The sequence below is a fragment of the Ambystoma mexicanum genome, chromosome 1q (genome assembly GCF_040938575.1).
Source record: "Ambystoma mexicanum isolate Mex_15411 chromosome 1q, UKY_AmexF1_1, whole genome shotgun sequence".
NCBI lineage: Eukaryota > Metazoa > Chordata > Amphibia > Caudata > Ambystomatidae > Ambystoma > Ambystoma mexicanum.
In genome coordinates this window covers 35,227,329-35,254,362 of record NC_090922.1, presented here as the reverse complement: position 1 = coordinate 35,254,362, position 27,034 = coordinate 35,227,329, and the positions used below count along the sequence as shown (strand labels likewise).

Genomic DNA, 27,034 nt, shown 5'->3' with positions numbered 1-27,034 from the left:
GGCAGGCACACAGCTTCCCCCAAAAGCACATGATGGGGCCCAGCACACTGGGGTGCTCACGTACTACATCTCAGTTGGGGAATGGCGCATCTCTGCATGCCGGCAAAGACGCACTAGGGTGCCTGGGAAGACATGCAGGCAGCGGCCTAGCCCATCAAGACTCGGGGTGGTGTTGGTGTCGTGGTGGTTTAGCATTGATGATTTCCCACCAGAACAGAGTAGGCACAAACGGCGGCTTGGGCCTCAACCTTATCCTGGCCGCACAGGCACCCTCTGGGATGAGGGCCGCGGCCAGGGAGATGTTGGCGGCTCCCCTCCTCTCTCCGATGGGATCAGGTCTTTCTTTCACTGTGGCCATGCGCCATTTCCGTTCCCCTTGCCGGGGGTGCCTTTCTCAGGAGAGCAGCCAGGTCGTTCCGCCTGGCCACACAGGTATCATCTGGGACGAGGTCCGAGGCCAGGCCGATGGTGCCAGGCTGCTGCAGCATGTTCCAGCGCAGCTGCGGTACAATCCTGATGTCGCTCCTCCTTGTCTCCGCATGTGGGCACCTTTATTTGTGGCTTGGAGTGCAGCATCCTGCCACTTTTCTCTCCTTCCCGGGCCACGCCGCAAGCAGCCCTCCTAGTTCTTGTGGATGGCAGCAACCAACGCTGCAATGACAGAACAGGGGGATTGCCGTCCCTAACATATTTCTGATGGCGGCACCTCCAGGCGGGAGTTACCATTTTGGTATGCAGAGGAGGCCAGCATCACACCCGTTGGGGAGGCCAACAGTGGGGCCTCACTAGCCCCTTTTGTGCCTTGCTCCGAAGAGCTCCACCAGGGCTGGGGTGTGGGGTGGCTTCCTGGCGCCACTCTAAATGATACACTGCAGGCAGGAGTCATGGTGGAAACTGACTGCCAAGCTCGTGTCTTTATTGACGGGATGGCAGGGCAATTGCTACGCAAGTACGAAGCTGGTCTCTCTCCTTCCTGTAGCGGCGTAAACAAAAACCTCCCAGTATCAACAAAATTATCTGGCCGCGACCCTGAGCATATGGAATTTGATATCATGTATGCCAGCTGTGTTTGGAGACGTATCTGATCATCCTAATAAAACCAGGGAACAATAACAAAACGCATGAAAGCTATTGCTCGAAGACAAGTACCCTTCCAACTACTTTGGGAGCAACTATACCACGAGCCGGCAGAAGAAATCAGTTTTTTTGGATGCATTGTATCCAATAAATAAGGACATCCAATCCAGTGTTTTCGCCCTACAGGCAAAATTATTATGCCATTGAGACGCTGTTAAGCTTTGTACCCAGGATATTAAAACTCTTGTTTGGACTCCTATGATTGCCACAAGGAGGATTTTTCCAACTCGCCTTTCCTAATTTTTCAAAGTGGGTCTGAAACATCCAGAACAAAATATTTATGAAAGAAAAGGGTATTGTTTATACAACCTCACCAATCATCATCTTTTGTCCTGAAGACGGCTACACCTGCAAAGACTGACTTTAGTGATAGTGTCTGATCTACTGCAATATGCCGATACGTATGTCGACTATCACCCTGGCTCTAAATATCTAAAAGCCGCATTGACAGAGTTTCGATAAATGTTATATCTCTGCTACTACCCTACTTTTTGATCGTGCAATTAGTTGTGCACATACAAAAAGACACGTACTAACCCCACTTTTTTGCTGAATAGCATCGAATTTGTTCAGTTTATCTGTTGTACATTGTTTGTTTCTCCCAGATACCCCTCTCGGGTCTTTTTAATTCTAGTCTTCAATGATTTTGAAATAAATTAAAATATATTTTTGTATGTTTTTGGTTTTTGGGTAAGTTATTCAATTTCTGAGTTGTCCCATCTAATTTATTTTGGGATACTGTGTAAGTCCTTTGCCGGTGCACTATCCTGTAAGAATTTGAGTTTGAGAAAGAGGGTACTTACCTTCTGTTCCCCTCTTACACACGGCTCCCACGTGTCATATAACACGTGACTCCTGGAAGAGCCCAGCAGGGGCGCTAGTTACAACATGGACCCAAGGTTTTCTTTCCAAACAAGGTTTTCCCCTGTTGTTGTTTGTAACATCTGCGTGGCCTGTGGGTATCAGCTGTTCCATATCAGTTCACTCCATTGTGGCCTCCTGGTGTGACTGACCCTACCTCTTCTCCAGATAAGGGTCAAAAGGGAAGTTGCTGATTCAGACAGAAAGCACTCTATAAAAAACACATTTGCGTTAGTATGGGTAATGCATGCATTACAGGCTCAACTTCAACATGGGGCAAACTTCCAGTTCTGAGTCCTGGCAGGGCTGACACCCCTTCATCCTAGGTCAAACAAATGAAGGACCATTGCATTAGGTATTAATGAAGCTAGTATTATACAATGCTTGAATGCAGAAGGAGTCTGGCTTGAAGCACAACATTAAAACCTGTTATTATTATTAGTGTTATTCAACTAGCTGGCACAGTAGCAGATTTGGTTCTTTCCCGACTTTGATTCCAAGTCACTTGGGAGGAGGACACCCCCAATGATCTTCCCATTTTAGTTCTACACATCATTTATAAGTCTCACCACACCCCTATTAGTAATGAGTATTTTATGTATGAGTTATGCCTTAACTAAACGTATAGGTTTGAGAAAGCAGTGCATATATTCTGTTGCACCTTTGGTTATACTTCTTTATCAGAGCAGTCATTAAATTCAAATGTTGTCAGTAAAAGTTACCGACCAAGCCATCCGTTCCTTTAACAATCTGAAATGGGATTTCCGGTCCCCAAATAAATAGTTGGAATATGTATTAAATGCCTTTATCATATAATCAAAGCCAAAATATAGATTTGCCCGATCACTTCTCTGTTAAACTATGAAAATTGTGAACTATCATGTGCAAAAACGCTTTGATGCAAGCTTGAGTACATGTCATGATGTCAAAAGTGCAGAAACGGACAAAGATTCGCAAAAGTGTCTTCACTACATAGCATCTGTCATTTAATCATGTTTATACATTTTCAAGTCCTTTTTCACAGGTCTCCACTAACAGAGTTTATAATATGAACCCAACCAAAAAATTGAGAATACCTGAATTGTGCAAGTAATGCCTTTCTATTTTTTTCTTAATAGGGGATGCGCTCCATGACAGCCATGCTGAAGTAATAGCAAAAAGAGGTTTCCAGAGGTGAGTGTGCCAGTAACGGCTGAGAATTTCCATATTTGTGAAATAGACCCTGTATTCTGACTAGGATTTGTAGGGGTTTGCTAATACATGTTATGTCACCCGCACCATGGAATGTGAGATCAAAAGCCCTTCAGTGTTGCTCTTGTTTTTGCGTGACTAGAAAGGACAGGGTGTTGCCAGTCAGTACTGCTGCATTTTGTTATAAAAATATAATAAAAGTAAGAAACATCATACAAATATTAACAATAGTAATCATCCTTAGTTTTAAATGATAATTAAACAATACATAATTATTATAATTATAATTGTTCTTCTATAACGCATGCTTAATACCAGCGAGTGGTTTCTAAGTGCAGGATCGGGATTTGAACCTGTGTTGCGCTGCATTTTCTTGTTTCCAAGACAAAAGCGTTGCCCCTGAGCTATCCTTCCTCCCCAATGTGAGAATTCATAGAATAGCAATAGCACATCTCATTGGTCCAAGAATCATGAAGGTACAAGCAGTTCATAGAGTTGTAAGGGACTCAGAACGGCACAGCAGCAAGTACAAATGTACTTGCAAATGTACTTTACAAAAGTACTTCCCCTTCTTCCCTCCCTGCTCCACCACCTGTGACTGAAGTACCACGCCCCTGTCTGGACTCCACCTCAGAAAACCTTCAAAGGCAGAGATCGCTTCCACCTGGCGACACTCTGCGCCCACTCAGCCAACAACCACTCTGCTGATATCTGCCTCCTTCTTGAAGACACTGACCTTGCCATTCTCGCACTTACTGAGACTTGGTTCAATGCCAGCTCAGTCACTGCTTTTTACTCTCTCTTACCTGACGGCTTTAAGATCATTTCCAAGCCTCGATCCCACCGTGTTGGCGGGTGGAGTTGCCTTAATCTTCCCTGAGTGGGTTCCTTCTTCCATCTTACCCACTAAGCTGTATTCGTCATTTGGGGCCTGGTTTGCAAATTGGTTATCTCTCCCTCCTCCACCATTGCTACCATTTACCGGGCTCCTGGTGTCACCTCCCTGTTCCTCTCTGAATGGGCTGATTTCTGTTCTTCTTTACTCTCAACCACTTCCAACCTGCTACTCCTGGGTGACTTTAACATCCAATTGGACTCCGCCGGCACAGCATCCACTCTCTTCATCGACCTCTGCACCTCTCTATCCCTCTCCATTCTCCCTTCTGGTCCAACTCACTCTGCCGGACACACTCATCCACTCTGACCTCCCCCTCTCACCTCCTCTGGTCACAGCTCTCTCTTGGTCTGACCACTCTCTTCTCTCCTCCCACCTGGGTCCCTATGGCCTTGTGACAACCCCTCCAAAAGCCTTGCCAACCTCATTCTAGAACATCCGTCCAATGAAACGAGTGTCAGCTGCTGCCGTCACTTCCACCTTTATCCCTCCTTGCCCGCCCAACTCAGACTCTACCATTGACTCTGTGTTATGTTCCATCTACTGAGCCTTCCATCCTTGGATCCTGGAAGGCTCAGGAGATCCTTGAGGAGACGGTTAATGGGCGACTGGAGGCTCTGTATATGTCTCGACAGGCCCTTGAAAAAAGAACCAAAAAAGACACTGTGTGATGGTTGCACGGGCCTGTGGGAGACCCCATCTGCACGTGAGGAAAACGGAGACCCGTGCTGAGGGACAAAGCTGGGGCTGCATATGTGGCGTGGCCAGGAAGTGTCGCTATCTGAGCGAGCAGAGGCTTCTTCTCCCACCCAATAGCCGGTACAAGTTTACGGTCGAAGGGCAGGATCGCAGCGGAACTCAATATGTAGCAGAAAGTACCGTGCAACGCTTGCAGGTTAGAGAAAAGGACCCGCGAGCATTGACACTACACACAGGAAGAAAGGCTTCCATAACAGCTGGCCCATAAACAAAGCACCCTGGAAACAAGCAGTGCAAACGAGCCTACAACAAAGCGCCAGGCAGTGCAAACGGGCTTACAACACAGAACCAGCATTTTGAAGAATTGTTTGTAAATTAAAGGATATTGTGGCAGTTTATTTATAAAAAAAAGGGGAGAGATACATGTGAGATTACCTGTCACATGCGGAGTGTGATCAGAATTCAAAGAAACCAAATAGGGACAACATACAAAAAAAAGAAAACAAGAGAAGGTTATACAGTCAGCTAAGGCCACAATTACAGGAGATAGTCAAGGCATCTACAAACATGGCAGCTGCAAGCATGGCACCACCTTTTTTGGCTCAAGCTGGTACACCTGCAATCAGGTGGGATAGATGGAAAAAACTTGTTTACACTTACCTTTTGGCAATAGGTGGAGACAAATTTGCACCTACCAGAAAACAAGCTGTTCTACTGCATAACCTAGGAGCAGAGGGGCAAAGTGAATATGAAGGCCTCCCATAACCAGAAGAGTCTGGCCAAGGTCATATAGATGATTACATATTAGCAGAAAAGAACTTGCAAAATCACTTTGAGCCAAAAATAATATCACTTTCGAGCGCCACAAATTCTTTGAAAGATCACAGGAACTGCAAGAACCGATAGAGTGTTTTGTGGCAGCTCTAAGAACCTTGAGTCACACGTGTGATTTCGGAACACTAACGAACTTCCTGATTAGAGATCAATTAGTATGGTGCACTAACAACACCAGAGTGCAAGAAAACATTTGTTGAAAGATTTACCGTTAGAACAGGCAGTTGAAGTTGCTAGAGGAATGGAACAAACTTGCCGCTACACGAGAAGCATGAGGAATGAGAAAAAAGGACAAGAAATTGTTGCAATAAAGCAAAATAGAAGAACTAATGAAGGGAAAGAAATTAAGTGCTACAGGTGTGGCAGCAATAGGCATCTATCTTCTAATATATTTTGCCCGGCAAGGAATGTGAATTGCATTAAATGCAAAAGAAGAGGACACTTTGCGCGAGTTTGTCGTGAATCATCATCAATAGAACCCATTGAAACAGAATGGAGACGTCCGGAGCAAGAAGAAGTCTCAGTGAACCAATCGAGGACTCAAGTTAAGCACGTTCTGGAAGTAAGTGCCCTGTCCGAAAAAAGGAAAGGGCCAACCAAGGTTTTCATATTAAATGTTAAAGTGGTAACTATGAAGGTAGACAGCTGCTGTCCATGGACTAAAAGGTCACAAGAGAAGTACAAAGAGCGTAGATGGGAGAGTTGAAGACCTACTAAAACATGAACCTTATGCCAATGGGAATGTCAAGATTGAGCTGCTTGGAAAGTTTTCTGCTGACATTAAATACAAAGGCAGGAGCTGTGTGGCAGATGTGTATGTAACTAAAGAAGGGTCGTCATTGTTAGGTTGGGATGAACAGTTCAGTTTAGGAATTCACATCCAAGCGAGTGTGCCTATACCGACCACCATAGTAGCTGATGTAGGGGAGAGATGAGAATTCCCGGAGGTTTTCTCAGAAAACCTAGGAAAATTAAAGGTTTTCGAACATTGCATTAGACTCAAGAAGAAGGCAATACCAAAGGTGCATAAAGTAAGAACAGTTCCACAACAGTTAAGGGAAAAACTGAAAGAGGAACTGGAAATGTTACTTCAGAATGGGATAATTGAAAGGATTTAAAGTTCTGAGTGGTTATCTCCAGTTGAGATTGTGGCAAGGTCAACTGGAAGTATCAGACTCTGTGTAGACTTAATAGACTTAAATAAAAGTATTTGGGTGGATTGCCACTTATTACCTATCATTTCAGAAGCCTTGTCAATATTGAGCAACTCCAGTTTATTTTCAGTTATAGATTTGTCCTCAGCGTATCGTCAGGTTACCCTTGCAAGTGAATGTCAATATCTTACGTCTTTTGTAACAACAGAAAGGACATTCAATAACTGCCGAATGCCATTTGGATTGGCTCCGGGCAGCAGCAGTATTCCAGAGAGTGATGGAAAAGGTGTTGGAAGGGGTACCAAACATAATTGTGTTTCCAGTAGACCTACTAATTCACGCAGAATCACCAGAGAGGCATGATGAACTGTTAAGATTGATTTTGAGTAAACTGAAGGTGGCAGGTTTGACAGTGCAAAGAAAGAAGTGCAAAATAGCTGTGGAGAGTGTCGAATATTTGGGACACAGTGTGTCGGGAAACGGCATCAGCCCAAAACTGAGTCTGGTAGAGGCCATTGATAAAGCTCCAAATCCTAATGGCAGGGACCAACTGATATCATTTTCGGGTTTGGCAGAATACTACCACACATTTGTAAGGAAATTTGCAGTCATATCCACGCCCCTAATGTCTTTACTCAAGAAAGGTATCAAATTTGAGTGGTCCAAGGAATGTGAGGAGGAAATTCAAAGAATAAAGGAAGACATTGTGAGGGCACCTTTAATAGGGAAATTTTCACCAAAAGATAGATGTGTTTTAACAGTGGATGCAAGTGTTTTAGGTCTGGGAGCAACTCTCACTCAGTATGATAGTAACAGGGAAGAATGTGTGATAGCGTTTGCGTCAAGGACATTGAAGGGAGCTGAGAGAAATTATTCTGTCATCGAAAGAGAAGCTTTGGCGGTGTTTTGGGTGATAGTTCATTTCAAGTTTTTTTTGTGGGGCAGGGAATTCATTGTCGGATCATATCACAAGCTGTTAGCTCAAATGTTTGAGTGTGGAAACTGGGCCGCAGGCTCACAAAGAATTACGAGATGGTACTTAGGATTGCAAGGTTATCATTTCAGAGTTTATTTGCCAGGGTAACGCAATGTAGTTGCATATTACCTGTCAAGCGTGCCAGTAGCATTGGATGAGAAAGTGAGCGGGGAGTGGAAGGAGGAGATTATTATTGCTGAAGTCGAAATAGGATGTGTAAAACAAATGGAGTGGGAGAGCTGTGAGAACCTTAATGAAGACATGAAAATGATTAGGGAGTGGATAGTGTAAGGTTGGCCCAACAAAGAGACCTTAGAGAAGAGGTTTGAGGTTTGGTGAGAAGTTAAGAATGAATTGAGTGTCATTGATGGGAGGCTCAGAAGAGGGTTGTGTATTATACCTCCAGAGAAGCTTAGAGCTCAGTTAGTGGAAATAGCTCATCAGGGGGTGTATGTGGTACCAAGAGAAAGCTAAGACATTGTTTTTGGTGGCAAGGGATGGACAGTTTAGCAGAAAATTATGTCAGAAATTGTACACCATGTTGTTTAAGTGACAAGACCAAGGTTGTACAGGAAACACCACTAATTCCAAACTTTGTTCCTGATCAGCCTTGGAAGAAAGTGGCGCTTAACATAATGGGCCCTGTTTTGGGGTTAGGTGAGGGGTTGATATTTGTTTTCGTTTTTAGTGGATTTCCACACTAAATGGGTGGAGTGGAGTGCTGTCAGGGAGGTGACAGCAAGGGAACTAGTGGCATTTTTACAGAAGATTTTCTTGAGGGAAGGCTTCCCCACAGAAATTGTCACTGACAACGGTTTCAATTCTGTTCGGAATTTATGAAGATGTTTCTCAACAGTTATGCCATTAAGCATACACACACAGCTTTATATCACCCAAGGGCGAATGGGATGGTAGAGAGAACCAATAGATTTATTAAGGGGGGTATCCAGTTAGCATTAAAGTCAGGTTTGCCAAGGAAGGAGGTTTTAGACCACATGATGTGGAGTTATCTCACCACACCCCATTCGGTGACAAAGATATCGCTGTTTGTGTCATTAAAAGGGAGAGAGCCAGGTACTAAATTGTAGTTCAGACTGGCAATTCCGGTGGTTGTGGACAGGAAAGGCATACTGGATCTCATAAAACAGAGTCAAAGAAATGCCAAGGAAATGTTTGATGGGAAAAAGGGGGTGAAGGAACAAGAATGGAAATTAGCAGAGTGGGGTTTGATACAGAATCCAAGGTTCAACTCATAAATGCATGGAGACTAAATGTGTTGGTCCTAAGAGAATCTCAGCTGTAAGGAATGGTGTGGTGATAGTGGAAAGAGGGGAGGTGTGGTCTATCGGCAAATTGGCTAAATATGAGAATGGCTTCAGCAGGGTGTCAAGGGACACTGATTCTGTTGATGTGGAGTTATCTTCTAAGAGATTGAGACGAGAACCCAAATGGCTGCAGGATTTTGTGCGCAAATGATCTGGTCATGTGTGAAATGTCACCTCTATCAATACTCATATTCAGTCTTGTAGGATATTTAATTTCTATATGTACTTATGTTTGGCAACACGCTTGTTGTTTTGATGTGTTCAGATATTACGTTTTTCCCAAGTTTAAAAATCTTTTAATTTTAAAATGTGTTAAAGCATTGCATTTGTTATTGTAAGGGGGGTATATGTGTTATGTTCCATCTCCTGAGCCTTCCATCCTTGGAACCTGGAAGGCTCGGAAGATCCTTGAGGAGACGGTTGATGGGCGAGTGGAGGCTCTGTATATGTCTCCATAGGCCTGTGAATAAAGAACCAAAAAAAGACACTCACTGTGTGAGACCGTCATTTAAAACTCTGCTCTCAGCAACCTACCTGTCCATCACCAACACCCTTGACATTCTTGCCCCAGTCATGGGGATCCACCGAAACCTGGCTCTAAGCGTAACTCTTGGTACGACTCTGAACTTGCAGACCTGAAACGTAAGTGCAGAGCTGCAGAACGGAAATGGCAAACCTCAGGTTCACCCTCTGAAAAACTGACCTGCCTCCTGCTCCAAAGGCCAAGAAAAGGGCCCGCACTCAGGCACGGGTATCTGGCACTTCTTACAACACGACTGAACTTTTCAAAATCTGCAGTGAACTTGCCAACCCTTCCGCTGTATCCTCCTCCCCTATTCCTTCTGAGGCCCTCTGCAACGCACTTGCCACCCACATCACCACCAAAACTCAAGACATCCTGAACAGCCTTGTCACGCTGTTCTCATCCTTCTTGATCTCTCCTCTGCATTTGACACGGTCAACCACTCCATTCTCAAAAAAAGGCTCCAATACACACTTGGCATCTCGGAGCGGGCACTGGACTGGCTGACCTCCTTCCTAACTGACCGCTCATCCCAAGTCATCCTGGGCACCTTTTCCTTGCCTACTTCCTTCTCCACCTCGGGCGTCCCCCAGAGCTCTATTCTCTCACCTTGGCTCTTTAACATCTACCTTACTCTGGTGGCACGCCTCATCTCCTCCTTCTTCCCCAACTTCCAGTGCTATGCTGACGACACACAACTCTTCTTAAAACTTCCTGCGGACGCCCTTGCACCTTCCATCATCCCTGACTGCCTCTCTGCCATCCAGGCCTGGTGTACTTCCAATGATCTTTGCCTCTGCCTCCCTTCACTCTGGCCTTCTTCCATGAGCTCCCCCCTGCTTCCTTTTCTGAAGCCAGAAACCTCAGAGTCATCTTCGACTCCTCTCTCTCCGTCCTCCCTCACACTCAGGACATTGCCAAGAAGTCCCACTTTTAGCTCTTCCTTCTCAAAATAATTCTACCTTTTCTCACTTTCTCACCTTCCACCAGAGGCTCAATGTTACACGGGCTCTGGTTTTCTCTAGACTTGAGTATTGCAATAGCCGCCTCCTGAATCTACCTGTGTCCACTCTGCGTCCCCTACAGCTAATCCAGAATAGGGCAGCAAGACTTATACTTGGCCTCAAGCCTAGAGACCGCATCTCTCCGACCCTACAAAGTCTACACTGGCTCCCGGCTGCTGCACAGATTAAATACAAATCCCTCTGTATCATCCACAAGACTCTCTGGGGCCGGGAACACACTATCTGCAACTCTTACTTACTAAATATTCCCCCTGTAGACCTCTGTGCTCCTCTGGCACCTTTTCCTTGTGTGTAAAGCGGTTCGCAAAACAGAGGGCAGGTGGTCGATCGATTTCCTCAGGTGGCTCCCTTTGGAACAGCCTCCTACTCCCTCTTCGTCTTGAGCAGAACCTTCTTAAATTCCGGAAGAGCCTCCAGACCTTCCTCGTTACCTCTTCCTTCCCTCCCTCTCGCCCCTGCTAATCACACAGTAGCTTGATTGGTGTGCAAGGCACTTATGCATCCTCGGGGCCCTGACGTCTCACATTGTATCATCCCAGCTGCTTTCTGTCCTAAGCACTTGCCTCGGCTCACCCTCCATCCTTGGAGGCTTGCACTTACCTTTCATTGCACTTCACCTGCTGCTCACCCATGAGCACCACAGCACCTATCCCATTCCCTCTCCCTTCTGCACTTGCACGTTCTGAACACTCACAAGGCATAGTAGGCTTGTCTTTTCCTCCCCATAGTTTTTTCTTATATTTATTATTTTTATGTATTGTAATTTTAATTGTCTATCATCCCGTACCCTCCCTGTTGCCCTGTGGGTGCTTTGAAACAGTATTTGCTTCCTGTATAAGTGCCTAACAAGCGAACAATACATAAATAAAAAGAAAGAAATAAAACACCTATGGATGTCATATGGATTTGTTACAAATCATCAAGAGCTGGGGGTTCCTAACTATATCAAAATGCCATAAAAGCAACAGCATCATGCACACATTAGCAATAGTGATCATCCTGGGTTTAAAATCGTAACTAAGCAATACATAATATAATATTCCATAAAGTAACAACAGCACATATCATTGATCCAAGACATTATGAAGGTGCAACCAGAGTTGTAAGAGAATCAATGCGGCCCAGCAGCTAGTACATGTATATAAAGTGCCTACAAGTGTTATATGGCTTTATCACAGATCGTCAAAGATCCAAAGACACATCCACCTGTTAGAGATCTGCGACAATACATACAAGGATTCTCTAGGGTAACAATTTCCTCTTATTCAGCCTTATGCACCATACGCAAACCAAATACTTGGCTGCTGCAAAGACTACCCGCCTGTCTCTAGCATTACTACAGAGCTTTAGAGCGCCCATCATTGTTTGAATGTCTCTTTCCCTAAATAATGGCCTCACATATCTCCTTCTTGGTTTTAAATACTGAGGTCAAAATAATACAATATGAGCAGGGTTCTCAATTTAATACGGGCAGAAGGGGCATTCTGCTGACTCGTCGGTGTTACACCTATTGCAGACGCTTGCAAGCGGTAATGTGCCCATTCTGAGTTTTAAATACAGAGCTCTTTCTTGTTTAGGCTTAACATAGTCAAGATACGGCTCATAGCCCAATAATTGGTTTGAATACCAGTATGTTGACAACAAGGTGTATTGACTTACCTTGTTCATAATATCCTGCTCTGCCTTTGCCTCATAGGTGCCCTTGATGACCATTTTGCTTTAACTGGTCATATTATCTGGGCAAGTCCATAGCTCACTTAGCCCTAGCAAATTAAGTTTGCTCCTTATGTGGACAAGCCAAAGGAGTGACATTCCAACTTCCTGTGAGACAAGGTACTTAAGGGCTCCCTTATACTTGCCCAATTGCTCCACGGTCCAAAGCCTTACCCAATAGAAGACTTGGCTGAGCTTTGCAGAATGTCTCTATGCGTTGCATGCCAGTCTCCAGGAACACTGGCAAGTTTGGAGTACTGTAGGGCAGGACAAGAATGCTTTTCAAATATTTGTTTTCTATAATCGAGAGATTCATGCACCTGGTATTCCTCTACAGGGTGTTGCATGTGTAGGGCCTGTGTATAGTGTAATAGAACTGGTCAGTGTAAAAAGTCAGTGGGCCTCATTACACGGTAGGCGGTGAGCCATGGCGCTATTAGCGCCATGGCTTATGCCGGTAAAATACCGGCACCGCCTTGGCGGAAAGGGGATTTACCGCCCCATTCCAAGGTTGGAGGGGCGGTAAATCCCCTTTCCGCCATTGCCCTTCCCCATTCCCATTTCTGCCCCATAGGGCTCTATGGAAATGGGGAAGGCGCTAATTACGGCACCGCAATTTTGCGGTGCCGTAATTAGCTCCGAGGTCCCTTAGCGGGTTGGATTTTAACGCCTGCAAGAAGCAGGCGTTAAATCCTCAAACCCGCAAAGGGACCTCGTAGTACGGCGGTAAGGGTTAACGGTCACCGTTGCCATTAACGGTGACCGTTACCCCTTACCACCGTCCGTGTAATGAGGCCCAGTGTCAGCGTTTGCCATATGTTGGTATGACTAGAATGAGTGGAAATGCAGTCAATAGCTCAGGATTAATGCAACCTATCGATTGATGAGACTAGAAGAGGACAACAGATCAACAGGGTATTGTCAGTGTGAATTGTTCCTTGGTAGGACCACAGGATCTTTTTCATCATTCACTGTGTGTCTCAAATATGGGAGCAGAAGAGATAGAGAGGCCAGTGTCAGTATCAACCATGCACTGGTATATCTTGGATGTCTTGGACAGGAGAAGTTCGAGTAGAGTACCAAGCTCTCCAGCATTGGATATTTTTAAAGGTTCACATAGATGCAACTTTTCTAACCCATAATTTGGGTATCCTCAATGCAATCATGTTACAAAGATAACTGCACTCATTTTAGTATGCCATCTTCCTCATTTTAGGTCTTTTGCTCTATAGCCAATGAATTCTACAGACTCAGTTTCACCCAGGAGGCCGTTTTCAGATTCTTCAGCATACGTTGGGCCTCATTATGAGTTTTGTGGTATCTTGGAAGTAAATCTGCAGAAATACCACCAAACGGATTTACCGTTACAGCAACGTGGTGCTTTAGAATTAACACCGGATAATAAGTGACGGCATGTTAGTGTCAGTTGCCTTTTATGGAGTCCATAAAACTCTTTCGTTTTTTTGGTGGTAAGGTGGCGGTATTAACTCCAGCATTTTGCTGGAGGTTTTTCCTACACCTTACCTCCATACCTATAGTTTGGTGGTGCAGTAATGCAGCGGTAACTCTGTTACCACTGCATTACCACAGTTTTTGGCCACACTGCCAAACTCATAATGAGGCTCATTGTGTGGTGAAGCTCCCTCGACAAAATCAAGGAGACCATGGAACCATGAGTCTTTCTTCACTGGACATGTTGAAATGTAGTGGCTAGTGGAACTGCAAGTCCGAAAATTGATAGTGAAAGGAGAGAGGCTGAGTTCTGCTGGCACTGCAGTGCATATGTATCTAAATAGGCTGTGGAGAGTCCAAGAAGGCAAGCAAAACACAAGAGAGTCTGTCAATTTGAGACACAGGGCCTGTAAGCAGCAGCGAGGGAGACACAAGCATTGCACTGGGACAGAGGCTGTGTCCTGACCCCATTCTAGTGCATACTTCACCCTTCTCATAAGCATAACTTGCGCATCAGAAAGGTACAAAGGTAAGAGATCTGGGAGACTATTCACTTCAATGGATTGGAGTAAACTTCTCTGTGACTGGTGATTATGATACAAGACATCTCTAGATCCTGTTGGGACATCCACCGACCAAATTAGAATTTGAGAGAACACCATCCCTGCCACTGCCATATCCAGCTGGGTCACAGTTCAATGTTTTCCATGGAGCCATTGCTCCTGTTCCCTGGGCACTAGGGGTCAGCCAGAGCCACAGTCATACATAAAGTGAAACCCATAACAGATATTTGAGTGGATTGTGTCCTCCCACATATTCCTCATCTTATTATAATTATCCTTCCAGCTTTAACTGCTTAGGAAATTTTTTTTTTGATTTTTTGACAGGGGGCACTGTGCGCTGTCTCGTCAAGTCGATGGCCTATGTTCGACTGTCAACGTCATCATCAGTATAAATAGCGCACGCAGCGCTCTTTGGCCTTAGTTCCGTTTTTTTTGAGCTAATGCTTCAAAGAATTACGGCATGCTTCGGTTCATCACTGAACTTCGTCACTATTATCGGAAACGAAAATGTCTTTTCCATCGGCTCCATCAGCGAAGTGCCAAGACTGTGGATCGAAAGTTGCCGATCACCAACCCTCACCGCATATGTCTGTGGTGTCTTGGTGTCTTGGTCACCGTACCACCGACTGTAGCTCCTGCCGATAACCGAAAACGCTCTAACAGAGCGTAAAGGTAAATCGGCGGTGGGGAGGTTGCCTACGAAGTCTCCTTCACAGAGTTCCAAAGATCTCGATCAAGAAGTTGATTGCGCTATTCTTTGCCATCTAAGAAGGATAAGAAACAGTGTCACAGGTCACCTTCGACCTCTAGTGACTGCCCAACTAAATGGGATGCATTTTGTTGGTCCCCAGGCGCAAATGCTTAAAATCTTCGAGAATGCGGCCCTACCCCCTCGAAAGACAACCAGAAAGCCCATGCCCCTGTCGATCTGCATCAAGACTGCAAAGGGAAGTCGAAGATGAAACCATTAAAATCTTCGAATCCGAGCCATACGCCGGATCTACATGTAAAAAATCTCGATCCGATGAAAAATCGTTGAGGCTTCAATGAGCCAGGAATCCTATCCATCAAGGATTCCTTCCAAAAACATAAAAAGTCGGTAACTCCGATGGCCTCGCTAACGCCATCAGCGTGGTTGATGCCAGTGTCGAAGTCGATTCAGATAAAATCGACTCCACCTTCGAAGTCATTGTCGACGATTTCTACAAAGTTTTCGGAGCCAATAGTAACTCAGGAAAAGGTTTCTAAACCCTTGCCAAATAAAGACTTTTTTAAGTCTCTAACCTCAATCTAGGAAGACAATGAGCCTTCAGACAATAATACACCACTATTCGGTTTACAATATGGCACCCCAAATGTGCCAGAGGAGTTGATTTCTGGAGTCTAGGTTAAAAGACTTGTTTGATCACCTACAATCAGCCAGTGGTATAAATACCATCATAAAAGTTTATTCAGAAACACATTATCCATAAACCGTTAACAGAATAAAAATGCATACATTACAAAAATCAAATAGACATATTAAAAAACATCTAGAGTATAAATTTACAAACAATACATACAGATTTAAAATGTGCATGTGTGTAAATCAGATAATATCCACAAAGTGCAGCCAAAGAATTCATTAAGATTAAAATTTCAGAGCTCAATCAGATTCTGTGCTATGGTTTTAGATCTCTGATACCAGGCCTGTCTCAAATAATCCACCATACCCCAGGCCACTGGAATCGTAGCCGCCGACAGCAAATAACATAAGGCAGGCTTAGCCTGAAACATGCCGGCCGACCTGAGTAGTGGCAAAAGTGTTCTCTGTCTTAAGTCTATATAATGTGGGCAAAACAGTACACAATGTAGGAGATCCTCCACCGGCCACTGACAAAAGGGGCAAGCTGTAGGTTGCACACTATCTGTCCAGCTTTTAGTTCGTGCCCCTAACCAAAAGCAGTCAAACCGTGCTCGAGTCAAAGCCCAGCGGTCTACAGGATTATCACTATGGAGTAGATACGGCTGAATAGCATCTGTTGTTACATACACAATATGCCTTCTGTTTGCAACAATGTGTAAGGCAGCGGACTATTTGCCACCAAAATGGTTTTGAACAATTTCTTTTGTGCCCTGACCATACATGGGGTCAAAATGTTTGGTGGGCAAACTAGGTTGGCACCGTTTAACTGTCGGATGCATTTCTGAATATACCTGAGCCATGGGATTTTCTTTACTGCTGAACTGGTTAGCAGGGCTCTTATAAACTTATGTGAGAGAATTGCTTTCTGATTTGCCCATGCCAACCAATGCGAAACCAGGGCCAGTAACCACTCATCAGCAATATGGGGGCATCCTAGTTCCACAGCCTAGTTCCAGATGTGTCCCATAGTTTGAAGCAGACTGCGGCAAATCCAAGAAGTTTTTTAAGGAATGCATTCTCCACATTTTCAATTTTTTGGATCCTTTCCATGCCCCACAATGCAGCCCCGTAGTTAGTAGCAGTTTTTGTTTGAGCCCTGTATACTTCTAAGATGAGTTTAATTAACAAACCCCCAAGCGCCTGCCTCATCCTCAGACACTGCTTATCAACATGGCCCAACCCTCAGCAATTCTCCGTAAAACAAATTCCCAGGTAGTCAAAACTAATGACCCTCGGGATAGGTTTACCTCCACTCCATATCTTGTGCATCGAGCTCTTACATGCCATGACTGCTGATTTTTTTGAATTAACAGAAAGCCCATGTGAAACCATAAATTGGGTGTAAACATCCACCAGACTTTCTAGGGCTCTAGGGGTGCGAGTGATTAGAACCATGTCGTCAACATAGCCTAGGACTGGGAGGGGTACACTACCCACCGTGATATAGTCAGTGAAGGAATTGACCAAGGCCTGGTAGACACCATTTACATAGAGAGCAAACATTACCGGGGCCACAACACAGCCCTGACGAACACCCAAAAAGGTTTTAAAAAAAGCTGTGCACCGTCCCTGTTCCCCAAATCTGACACAGGCTGATGTCTGTTCGTGAATTAGCTGGAGGACCTTGACCAAATCCTCCAACTAGGGCAAGGGAATAATCACGGGTCACCGCTGATCCCCCGCGGCCCGATCAGGGGGTGGCGAAGTGGCCGGACCCCTCGCGGTCCTCAGGACCCGCTGTACGTGGGCACCAGCGTAGCCCTACAAGACAACCCGAGCAGCCCCAGACACCCAACAACACAAGCAAGGAGAGGGAGCAGGCTAAACTACCATCTGCATACCACTGCTCCCTCCACCCCCCCCGCACTAAGACCCAGCACCTCACGGCGCAGAGACCCCAAGAGCAGGACATATGTAGCAGGGGAAACGGCATAATCAAAGGATCCAGCAGGCCTGCACAAGCTACCTCTACCCTCCGGACAAAGGGGTCTTAGCAATTTCCAACCCCAACGCACCAGGGCCTACACTGCGGTGGGGAACCCCAACGGCACGGGAGAACCGACGCACCTAGACCCAGGGTAGGGGAAAGGCCCATAACACACAGCAACATCAGAGGCTGCCGTAGCAATCTGACAGGCCGCCCCGCTGCGCCTCCTCCAGCAATCCAGACCACCGGCCCATGGGGTTTCGGGGGGACCAGCGTGGGCTGTTTGGTATCAGCATTGGACTCCATCAGAAGTGCGCAGGTCCGCGCCCCCACCCGTAACCGCATGAGAAGAAGAAGCATGTAGCACATGGAAAGTGTAGAGGGGCCCCCAGTTAAGCATTGGTTAACACAGCAACCCTGGAATATAACGGACACGGGGGGGCACCCCTGGAAGTGGGAAGCCAGGGATTGGAAAGGACAAGCAATCAAACACACTCCTAACCAGTGTGATCACCTTTTGGCTTACCCGGCCCGCTATACCCAGCGCCCCACTGGGCAATCAGAAAATTGCAGCACTCGAGAGGGAGTGAGGAGGACCCTCCACCCACACGGCTCAAGCAGCTACCGCTGTGGGGAAAAGAGAAACACCAAAGGCCCACAGAAGAAGCTCCCAGCATCAAAGTGCAAACAGGAACTAACTAAACGCCACCCGGCAAGTTCACAGAACAAGCCCAAGGATGCCAAGGAGGGGCCTCCGGGAGACAGGCCCTCGAAGAAACAGGAAGGAGCCCTTCAAAAGCTATGAAGAAAAGAGGGGAAACCCTGGCAGAAGAAGACTGAGCGCTTACAGCGCGGCATGGATGGAGGAACCCCCGGTGTTACCACAGGGACAAGAGGTCCCAAGCAAGGTGCTCCAACAATGCTTTAAGGCATTCAGCGACCAAATGACGATCACCTTGCAAATTCAATTAAGCCTAATATGCATAGAGCTAGCACAATCCCTGCAGGAAATGAAAGGCGACATTGTGGAGCTAGGAGATAGGGCGCACACCAATGAAAATGCCATTCAAGAACTCACTGAAGACACCCGTAAGATAGATGCACTAGCGGAACAACTGGTGGTCACGGCACATAACCTGGAGCTCCAAGCAGAGGACTTGGAGAACCGGTCGAGAAGATCGAACATCAGGGTAAAGGGGCTACCCGAAAGTGTGAATGACAGCGACCTCAGGGAAACAATGCAGCAAGTGTTCAAAGACTTACGGGACATAGAGACAGAGGGAGACATCCATATAGACAGAATCCATCGAGTGGGCCCGCAACGAGAGCAGCCCGGAGCCAGGCCAAGAAAAGCTGTGATGGCTCTACAACGATATGACCAAAAAGAAATTATCCTACAAGCTGCGAGGAAAGCAACCCCGATAAAGGTTAATGACAAGGTAATAGAACTCTTTCAAGACCTGGCCAAGTCCACACTAGCATAGAGGAGGCAAATGGGCCCGGTGACGAAGGCAAATGGGCCCGGAGACGAAGGCCCTCTCCAAAGCCCAGATACGATACAGGTGGACATTCCCCCTCGAAATTGTTTCCAAGTGGGAAGGATGCCAACACTGCATCACTATGCTGGATGAAGGGCTGAATACAGAGGCGTTGCTAGGGGGTGCTGAGGGGGCTATAGCCCCGGGTCTTTTGGTTGTAGCCACGGATAGAAGCTCAGGGACTACAACCAAAAGTCTATAGCTAGCCCCAAATCCCGCCAGTCCCAACATTACCTTAGCCCCTGATCTTTTCTAGACCTAGCAACACCCTTGGCTCAAGATCCTGAACATCGAAGAAGGGGACGCAAGCGGAGGACAAAACAGGAGGCCAGGACACAAAGCTCTTTAAGAGAAGCCATGGGAGTGGAGAAGAGTAGGGGAGTCAAAGACAAGACGTAAACATCTGCGGGGCACAGGGGGACAGCGACTAAAGTCCCCAGGCTAAAAAGACCTTCCATCCAGCAACCACCACAGGGTCCACGACGTTCTGGGTCGAGACCCAGCTGGGTTCCAGGGGGAACTTCAGTCCAGGGGTCCACTCGGGGAGGCGGGAGGGATGGTTGTGGATCTTGGAATCGGGGCAGGGCAGAAGGATAGCTCTACCTGCACAGTTAATCTCCAGGAAGGAAATGGCACCCGGCTCCCAGGGCCGAGTTATGGCCAGGGGAAGTTGAGCCGAGTCTAGCCGGAGGGGGTAAGGGAAGAGGAGGGGTCGGAGGGAGCGAGTGGGAGGGGGATCACTGCAATACTGCAATACTCAAGGTAAAACGGGGTATGGGTAGCAATAAAGGGATCCGAATACTCACACTGAATGTTATAGGGCTAAACACACCAGCCAAAAGACGGAAACTAGAGAACCTCCTCCAAGATGCTAAACCCGAAATAGTGACACTACAGGAAACCCACATCCGTATACAAGTTAAACACAGATTGAAGTTGAGAGGGTACCCCCAGGTCCTACAGGCTAATGATAAGAGCAAGGTGTGAGGGATTCTCATAGCGTTTAGACACCAACCCGACGTGCAAATAGTAGGCACAAAAGCTGACAAAGAGGCTAGATTCCTTTTCATCCAGCTCCAATGGGGAGGAAAACCTCTCACAATCGCCACGGTTCAAGCCCCCAGCTCAGGGCAGGATGGGTACTTGCGGGGGGTAATGGAGAAGCTAGACCAATACACTAGGGGCGAGCTTATATTAACAGGGAATTTTAATATGGCGTGGCACCCAACCACGGACAGAAGCGCAGGCAAGACAACCACTTCTGAAGCCCCATCTCAAAGCCTGCAGGCTAGTATAGATAGACTGACTTTGGAGGATACTTGGCATGAATTGAAAGGGGATGCCAAAGGATACACATACTACTCCCACATGCACAGGATATTCTCAAGGATCGACCATATATGGGTCTTGGTGACATTGCTCGGCCAAGTACAGAGCATAGAAATGGGACCCATAGTCCTGTCAGACCATGCTCCCTTGCAGTTAGAACTCGAATGGGAAAAAGGGGGGTCGGGACTCTGGAGGTAGCGGTTTTGTCGCCATCTGCTGAGAGACACAGTAATATGTGATGAGTTACGAGAGTCCATCCGAGAATTCTTTGGGGGAAAATAAGACCCTGGGTGTTCAGGAACAGGTAGTTTGGGACGCCTTTAAGGCACCCATGCGGGGGGTGCTCATAGCAAAGCAGGCAACACGGGCCATCAGGAGAGGGCCCTGCAGACGGACCTAGAAAGGCGCTTAAAAGGGGTGATGGCTAGAATGGAAACCAATAAGGGGGTGACTATTAGGAAGGAATACAGGCATCTCAAAGGGCAAATTAAAACCCTCCTGACCAAACAGGCAGAGAAGTCGCTCCTGTTCGTGAGACAGAGGTACTATGTCCAAGCAAACAAAGGTGGCCAACTCCTGGCCAGACAGGTTAAGAAAAAAGAGGCGGCAGGCACAATAGGCTGCATTCAGACGGTGGGGTGAAAGGAAACCACGTTAACAGAGGAGATCCTACAAGCGTTCACCGACTTCTATTCGACCCTGTACTCCTCTGAAAAGGCCTGCCAACAATCTCCAAAAGGCCTTCTTAAGATCTTCCCTGCTACAAAAGCCAGACCAAAGTCAACAAGACTCCCTTGAAGGGGCAATTATCGAAGACAAGGTCCGGGCGGCGATCCGATCGCTGCCATCGAATAAAGCGCCAGGCCCAGGTGGGTACCCCGCTATGTTTTACAAGGCGTTCCAGACCACATTAGTCCCGTTAATGACATCCCCGTTTAACTCCTTCTGAGTCCATATCTCCCAGTCCATGGAACAAGCTAAGGTGATTCTCTTCCCTAAACCAAACAAGAATATAACCCTCTGTAGCTCATACCGCCCTATTGCCCTAAAAAACCTTGATGCCAAAATCTTCACAAAAATGTTAACCCCTAGAATGGATAAAGTAATCCCAGACCTGAGCCATCTGGACCAGGCAGGCTTCGTCAAGGGAAGACAAACGTTTGACAACTTTAGGCAATTCTATCACCTATATAGAAATCCAACAGGGTGGGCTTAAGGGTGGGGGTCTTAGCTCTAGATGCAGAGAAGGCCTTCGACCAGGTCGAATGGTCATTCCTGTTCACCACCATGAAGACAATGGGGTTCGGCCCGGGCTTTCTCCTCCTAGTCAAAGCTAACTACAGAGCAGCACTTATCAGGCTAGCAATCAATGGGCACGTCTCCCAGGCAATAAAAGTAACCCGGGGTACAAAACAGGGCTGTCCTATGCCATCAGTCTTGTATGCGATATTTCTCGAACCCTTCCTAGCTAGAATCAGACAGGAGAGGGGCATAAAAGGGGTTAACTTTGGAGGTGAAGACCATAAAGCGATGGCCTTTGCCGATGACGACCTGGTCATACTTACCGAAATGAACACTTCCCTCCCGTAACTAACAGCACTTCTAGGGGAATTTAGCAGAGTGGCGGGCCTGAAGGTCAACAACCAAAAATCTGAGCTAATGATTTTACAAGGAGGCACACCCACAGACTCACCAGATACAGGGCAATTTGTGCAAGCAGAGGGTCCCTCTGATACCTAGGGGTGACGATAACCATCACGCTGGCAAAAATGTATCAAGCAAACTACCCCCACCTGCTGTATACAATTAAGACTTGGCTGGGCGAGCAGAGGCTGCTCAACATATCATGGATGGGCCGTATCAATGTCATTCAAATTATAATCTTTCCCAGAGCGCTATACTACTTTCAGGCTCTCGCCCTGGCGGTCCCCAAAAATTCTATGAGATCCTTAATACTCAATAAGCTGGTAACTAACTATATCTGGCAAGAGAAAAGGTTGAGGGTGGCTTGGAAAGTCATGACTACCCCCACGGGAGCGGGGGAAATGACTTTAAGATGTTATACCGGGCAGCCCAACTGAGGATAATACTAGAATGGATCAATGGGAATCCTGACAGCATTTGGCATGGACGGGGCAGTGGTGGGTACGCCCCTAGAAGAGGTTTTGTGGTGACCCAGGGAGGACCGACCCCCCAACATGTACAGAAGCCAAATAACGGCCCTGTTGGGGGAGACATGGGACACTATGGTTAAAAAAACAGGGGTTACATCCTATCCGTCACTGCTCACTCCCCTATTCTGGAATCTGTAATTCACCCCGGGGTTGGAGAAAGGGGCATTTTCCAGGTGGGAAGAGGCTGGATGTAACCGCGCAAGGGACATGATGGGGGAGTGGGGCAGGAGGCTAAGTCATTCCAGCTTTGCAAAGAAACCATGGGGTTGAGGAAAAAGATTGGTATTGTATGCTCAACTGAGGCACTGGCTCTCGTCACCGGTCATGAAACAATTCACCACCAGAGAATTCACCCAGCTAGAAAAGTACTCATTAACAAGCTCGGGCGATAGACAAATGATTAGCAAAATGTAATTGTTCACTGCACCTGTGACCCAGGCCCAATGGCCCTATATGAAACAATAGGCGGACATGTTGCCCCTCCCGATCGCCGAAGAACAGTGGTGGGAGGTGTGGAAGCGAATCCCCATATTAATGAGAGGGATGCAAATCAGGGAAATGTGGACCAGGATTCTGGTGCAGTGGCACTTAACCCCAGAGAAGCTGCATAAAATATACCCCACAACATCCCACATGTGTTGACGGGAGTGCAAAGAAGTGGGCACATGGCTCCACATCAGGTGGTCCTGCCCTAAACTAAAACGGTTCTGGGAAGTAGTTAACAAAGAAATTAAAGCCATCTTTGGCCCCCAAATACAGAGAGAATGTGGAGAGGCTATGCTGGGCCTGAGCGACGTTCTGGACACTCTCCTGACCAAGCAGCAGAAGAAAGCATACATGGTCCTAAGCATGGTGGCATTCTCCTTAATAGCACAAAGGTGGACTAAGCGACGATCCCCAACGAACAGGAATGGGTTGCAAAAATATGGGACTAGACCCCACTGGAATGGGTAACATATACTATACAAGGGGACTACACCAAATTCAAGAACGAGTGGGACTTGGTTCTGGATTTCCTGCACAAAGTTTACAGAGAATAATGGTGCCCCCAACGACTAAGAATAATGGATATTCTATAGACTGCGACTCGTTATGCCCTGAACTTTTACCTTGGAAAGTTATGCATCCCAGTGATCATGGGGATGGGCACGGGTTGGGGCAGGAGGCCCGTGGGGAAGGGGATTGTTAATGTTAATGTTCAAACCTTAAAAATGCCAATAAAAATATCTTTTAAAAAAAATGTAATAATTGCAATTCTGATTGTTAATCGAGTGGAACAAAACATAAGATGCCACACAATTTCTCAATCTTAAAACTTTGAGATGTATAAAATGTTTTTTCAGATAAACATTTTGTATATCAATGAATTTGGGGCACTCGGTTAGCAAGTGTTTTAAGGATTCAGATTGTCCTGTCACCTTGCAGAATCGACATATATTGTCAGACTGTGGTGTGCAATGATTTTTAGTTTAGCTAACACTTCATTTTATACCCGAACAGTAAGTATGCATGCCTTTAAAATGGTGCAGGAAACTTCACTAGACAGGGCTCTGGAATTCGAAACCTCTTGTGTGTAAAGGGATTGTTCTTAAAGTCTTTGTAGATAAAGCATGCCTGTCGAATGCTGATCCAATCTTGCTGCCAGATCTTTTCTTTCACTCAAACTGGATTAGATAATAAAAGTTCAGTAGATATGCCTGCTGCATCCAACATGGTCATAATTTCATTCTTCCAGATAATTAGAAATGTATGACTTGAAGTCTGTACATACTGCGATAAAGTGTGCAACAGAGAGTCTACTTTGGTAGACAATAAGCATTTCCTTTATAGTGAACACAATTTCCATACATAGAATCCATAGAGAGACAGCAACCCTAGTTTGTATTGAGTTATGGCCATCATAAGACCCATAACAAACTGCAACTTCATCCTCAAAATCATGGATAAGATCGCCACCATGCAGCTCCAGGCACACGTAGAGGAATCTAATTCCCTCCACCCACAGCAGTCTGGTTTTCGCCCCGCACACAGTACCGAGACGGCCATGTTAGATCTGCAGACCAAAATGCTCGGTATTATTGACAAGGGTAAGACAGGCCTCCTCGTTCTACTCGACCTCAGCGCCGCATTTGATCTCCTCGACCATAACCTACTCCAGAATGCGCTAAAAAAGACCACCAACTGCCCTGATGAAGCCATCAGATGGATAATGTCCTTTCTAAAAAACAGAATATCCAGAGTGCACTGTGGGGACAAGTTCTCCCTTGAAAAAGAAATCCTCTGTGGAGTTCCCCAAAGGGCCAGTATGTCACCCCTACTGTTCAATCTTTACTTAAAATACCTATGCCTTGTTCTAGACCACATAAACACCTATTTCACTAACTATGCTGACGACACACAGCTTGTATTCGAACTAAGTGGCAATTATCAGAAAGATAGCGAGCAACTTACCACGATATACAACCACGTGGAGCAATGGATGGACTCCAATTGGATGTGCCTAAACGGAAAAAAAAAACGGAACTCATGATTTTCGGCTCATCCTCTGCTCGTGCTAAGCTACCCTCATCCTACACATCCTTCCACATTAAAGATACCCCCATTCCGGTCCTAAGCAAGGTTAAAACCCTAGGTATGCTGCTAGAAGCATCGTTGGGTGCGGACGCCCAAGTACAGTTCATCAAAAAAAACTGTGCCTACCATCTCCGTCTAATAAAAGCCATCAGACCTTTCATATCCGAGGAAAATTGTGCGACCATAGCAAGAGCCACCATCTTATCGCGCCTTGACTATGGCAACGCTCTAGTCCTGGGTGCCTCCAAGCAATGCCTACAAAGACACCAAATTGTACAGAACAACGCGGTAAGAATTGTCAAGCTCAAAACTAAAACAGAACATATCAGCAAATCCAGAAGAGAGCTTCATTGGCTGAAAATCGAAGATAGGGTGCATTTCAAAACCTTAACCATCGTTCACAGATGCATCTACGGAAAGGCACCAACCTACTTAAAAACTAGGATCAAACCATACGTTCCTAATAGAACACTGAGATCATCCCAACTTGTTAAAATTGCTACGTCACCTCACAATCTCGAAAAACTCAAAAGTGGCTTAGGTAGAGCCTTTCCAACCCTTGCAGCCAACCTTTGGAACAACCTACCAGACCACCTTAGACTGGAAACCAACTACTCGCGTTTTCGCAAACAGGTAAAAACCCATATCTTCAAATAAACGGCCATCACGGCATATGCCTCAGTTAGCTTAATTCTATGTGACTGTCCCGTCTGCTCTGTCTAATCACTATCTGTTCCGTCCGTTCTCGTGTCCTTGTTTCTGCGCCCCGAGGCTCGCGAGCTACCGGCGCAATATAAATATTAAATAAATATTAAATAAATCAGTTGACTTGATGGTAGTGAAAGCACCGGCTTCCAAAATCGACCTTCTATCTTGAGCCAGAAGGACTCGGCTCTCCAGAACTTAGTCTCTGCGCCATAAAGTATTATGGGTACTACCTTTTGTCTATAGAAAGTAAGCATCGGAATGCTAGAAAATGTGCCATATTTGGTATTTATTATGCAAGTTTGGGATATGGTTGTTGTCATCTTAGATTTAACTTTGTTAATATACAGAAGCTCTAAATTGTGATCATTAATATTAACGTCCAGGTAGCGCGGTACTCATGAATCACTTCAAATTATTTTCTATTCAGTGACCAGTGATTAGAACTTCGCCCATTCTTTGATTTTCCACACCATAGGACCTTAGACTTATCAAGATTGATTGTTAATTGATTTTCTTCTACATATTCATTTAGTGCATTTAATAGGTTCTGTAGGCCTTTGGGTGTCTGGGTCAAGAGAACCAGGCCATCCGCATATAGGAGCCAGGGAACGGCCTGAGTCCCATTTTAAGAGAATCTGATTTAATGTTGACAAATGTATGTTTTAAGTCGAAACATAAAATTTAAACAGGGCTGAAGCTACGAGACAGACTTGTTTGAGCCCTCTAAATGTGGGTATCGATTAAGACATATCGCTGTCTAATGTTAGACGGATTTGTATGGACGTGTTAGTGTGCAGTAGCTCTATCAGGGTGCTAATCAATTCTGGGCATTTTGCCTTGTGTAGATTTTTCATTAACAGATCTCATTAAACAGAATCAAACGCTGATCTGAAGTCAATGAAGGCCATAGACACCTGTTGGTGCATGAGGTAACAATGCGCCTTAATGGCACTGATTGACAACAGATTGACAGATGTACCCATTCCAGGTATGAAGACAGTTTGAAAGGGATCACAGCAATTATGGTCAAT

General features: G+C 46.0%; 1 protein-coding gene across 3 annotated transcripts in view; it reads left to right on the top strand.

The window, feature by feature from the left end:
• ADAT1 (adenosine deaminase tRNA specific 1) overlaps positions 1–27,034 on the top strand; it is a 528,266-nt gene that overhangs the window by 162,820 nt on the left and 338,412 nt on the right. For all 3 annotated transcript variants that reach the window (XM_069635460.1, XM_069635462.1, XM_069635461.1), the window contains one exon: positions 3,117–3,171. In XM_069635460.1, coding sequence (XP_069491561.1) covers positions 3,117–3,171 — 55 coding nt within the window. The remainder of the gene's footprint in view (positions 1–3,116; positions 3,172–27,034) is intronic.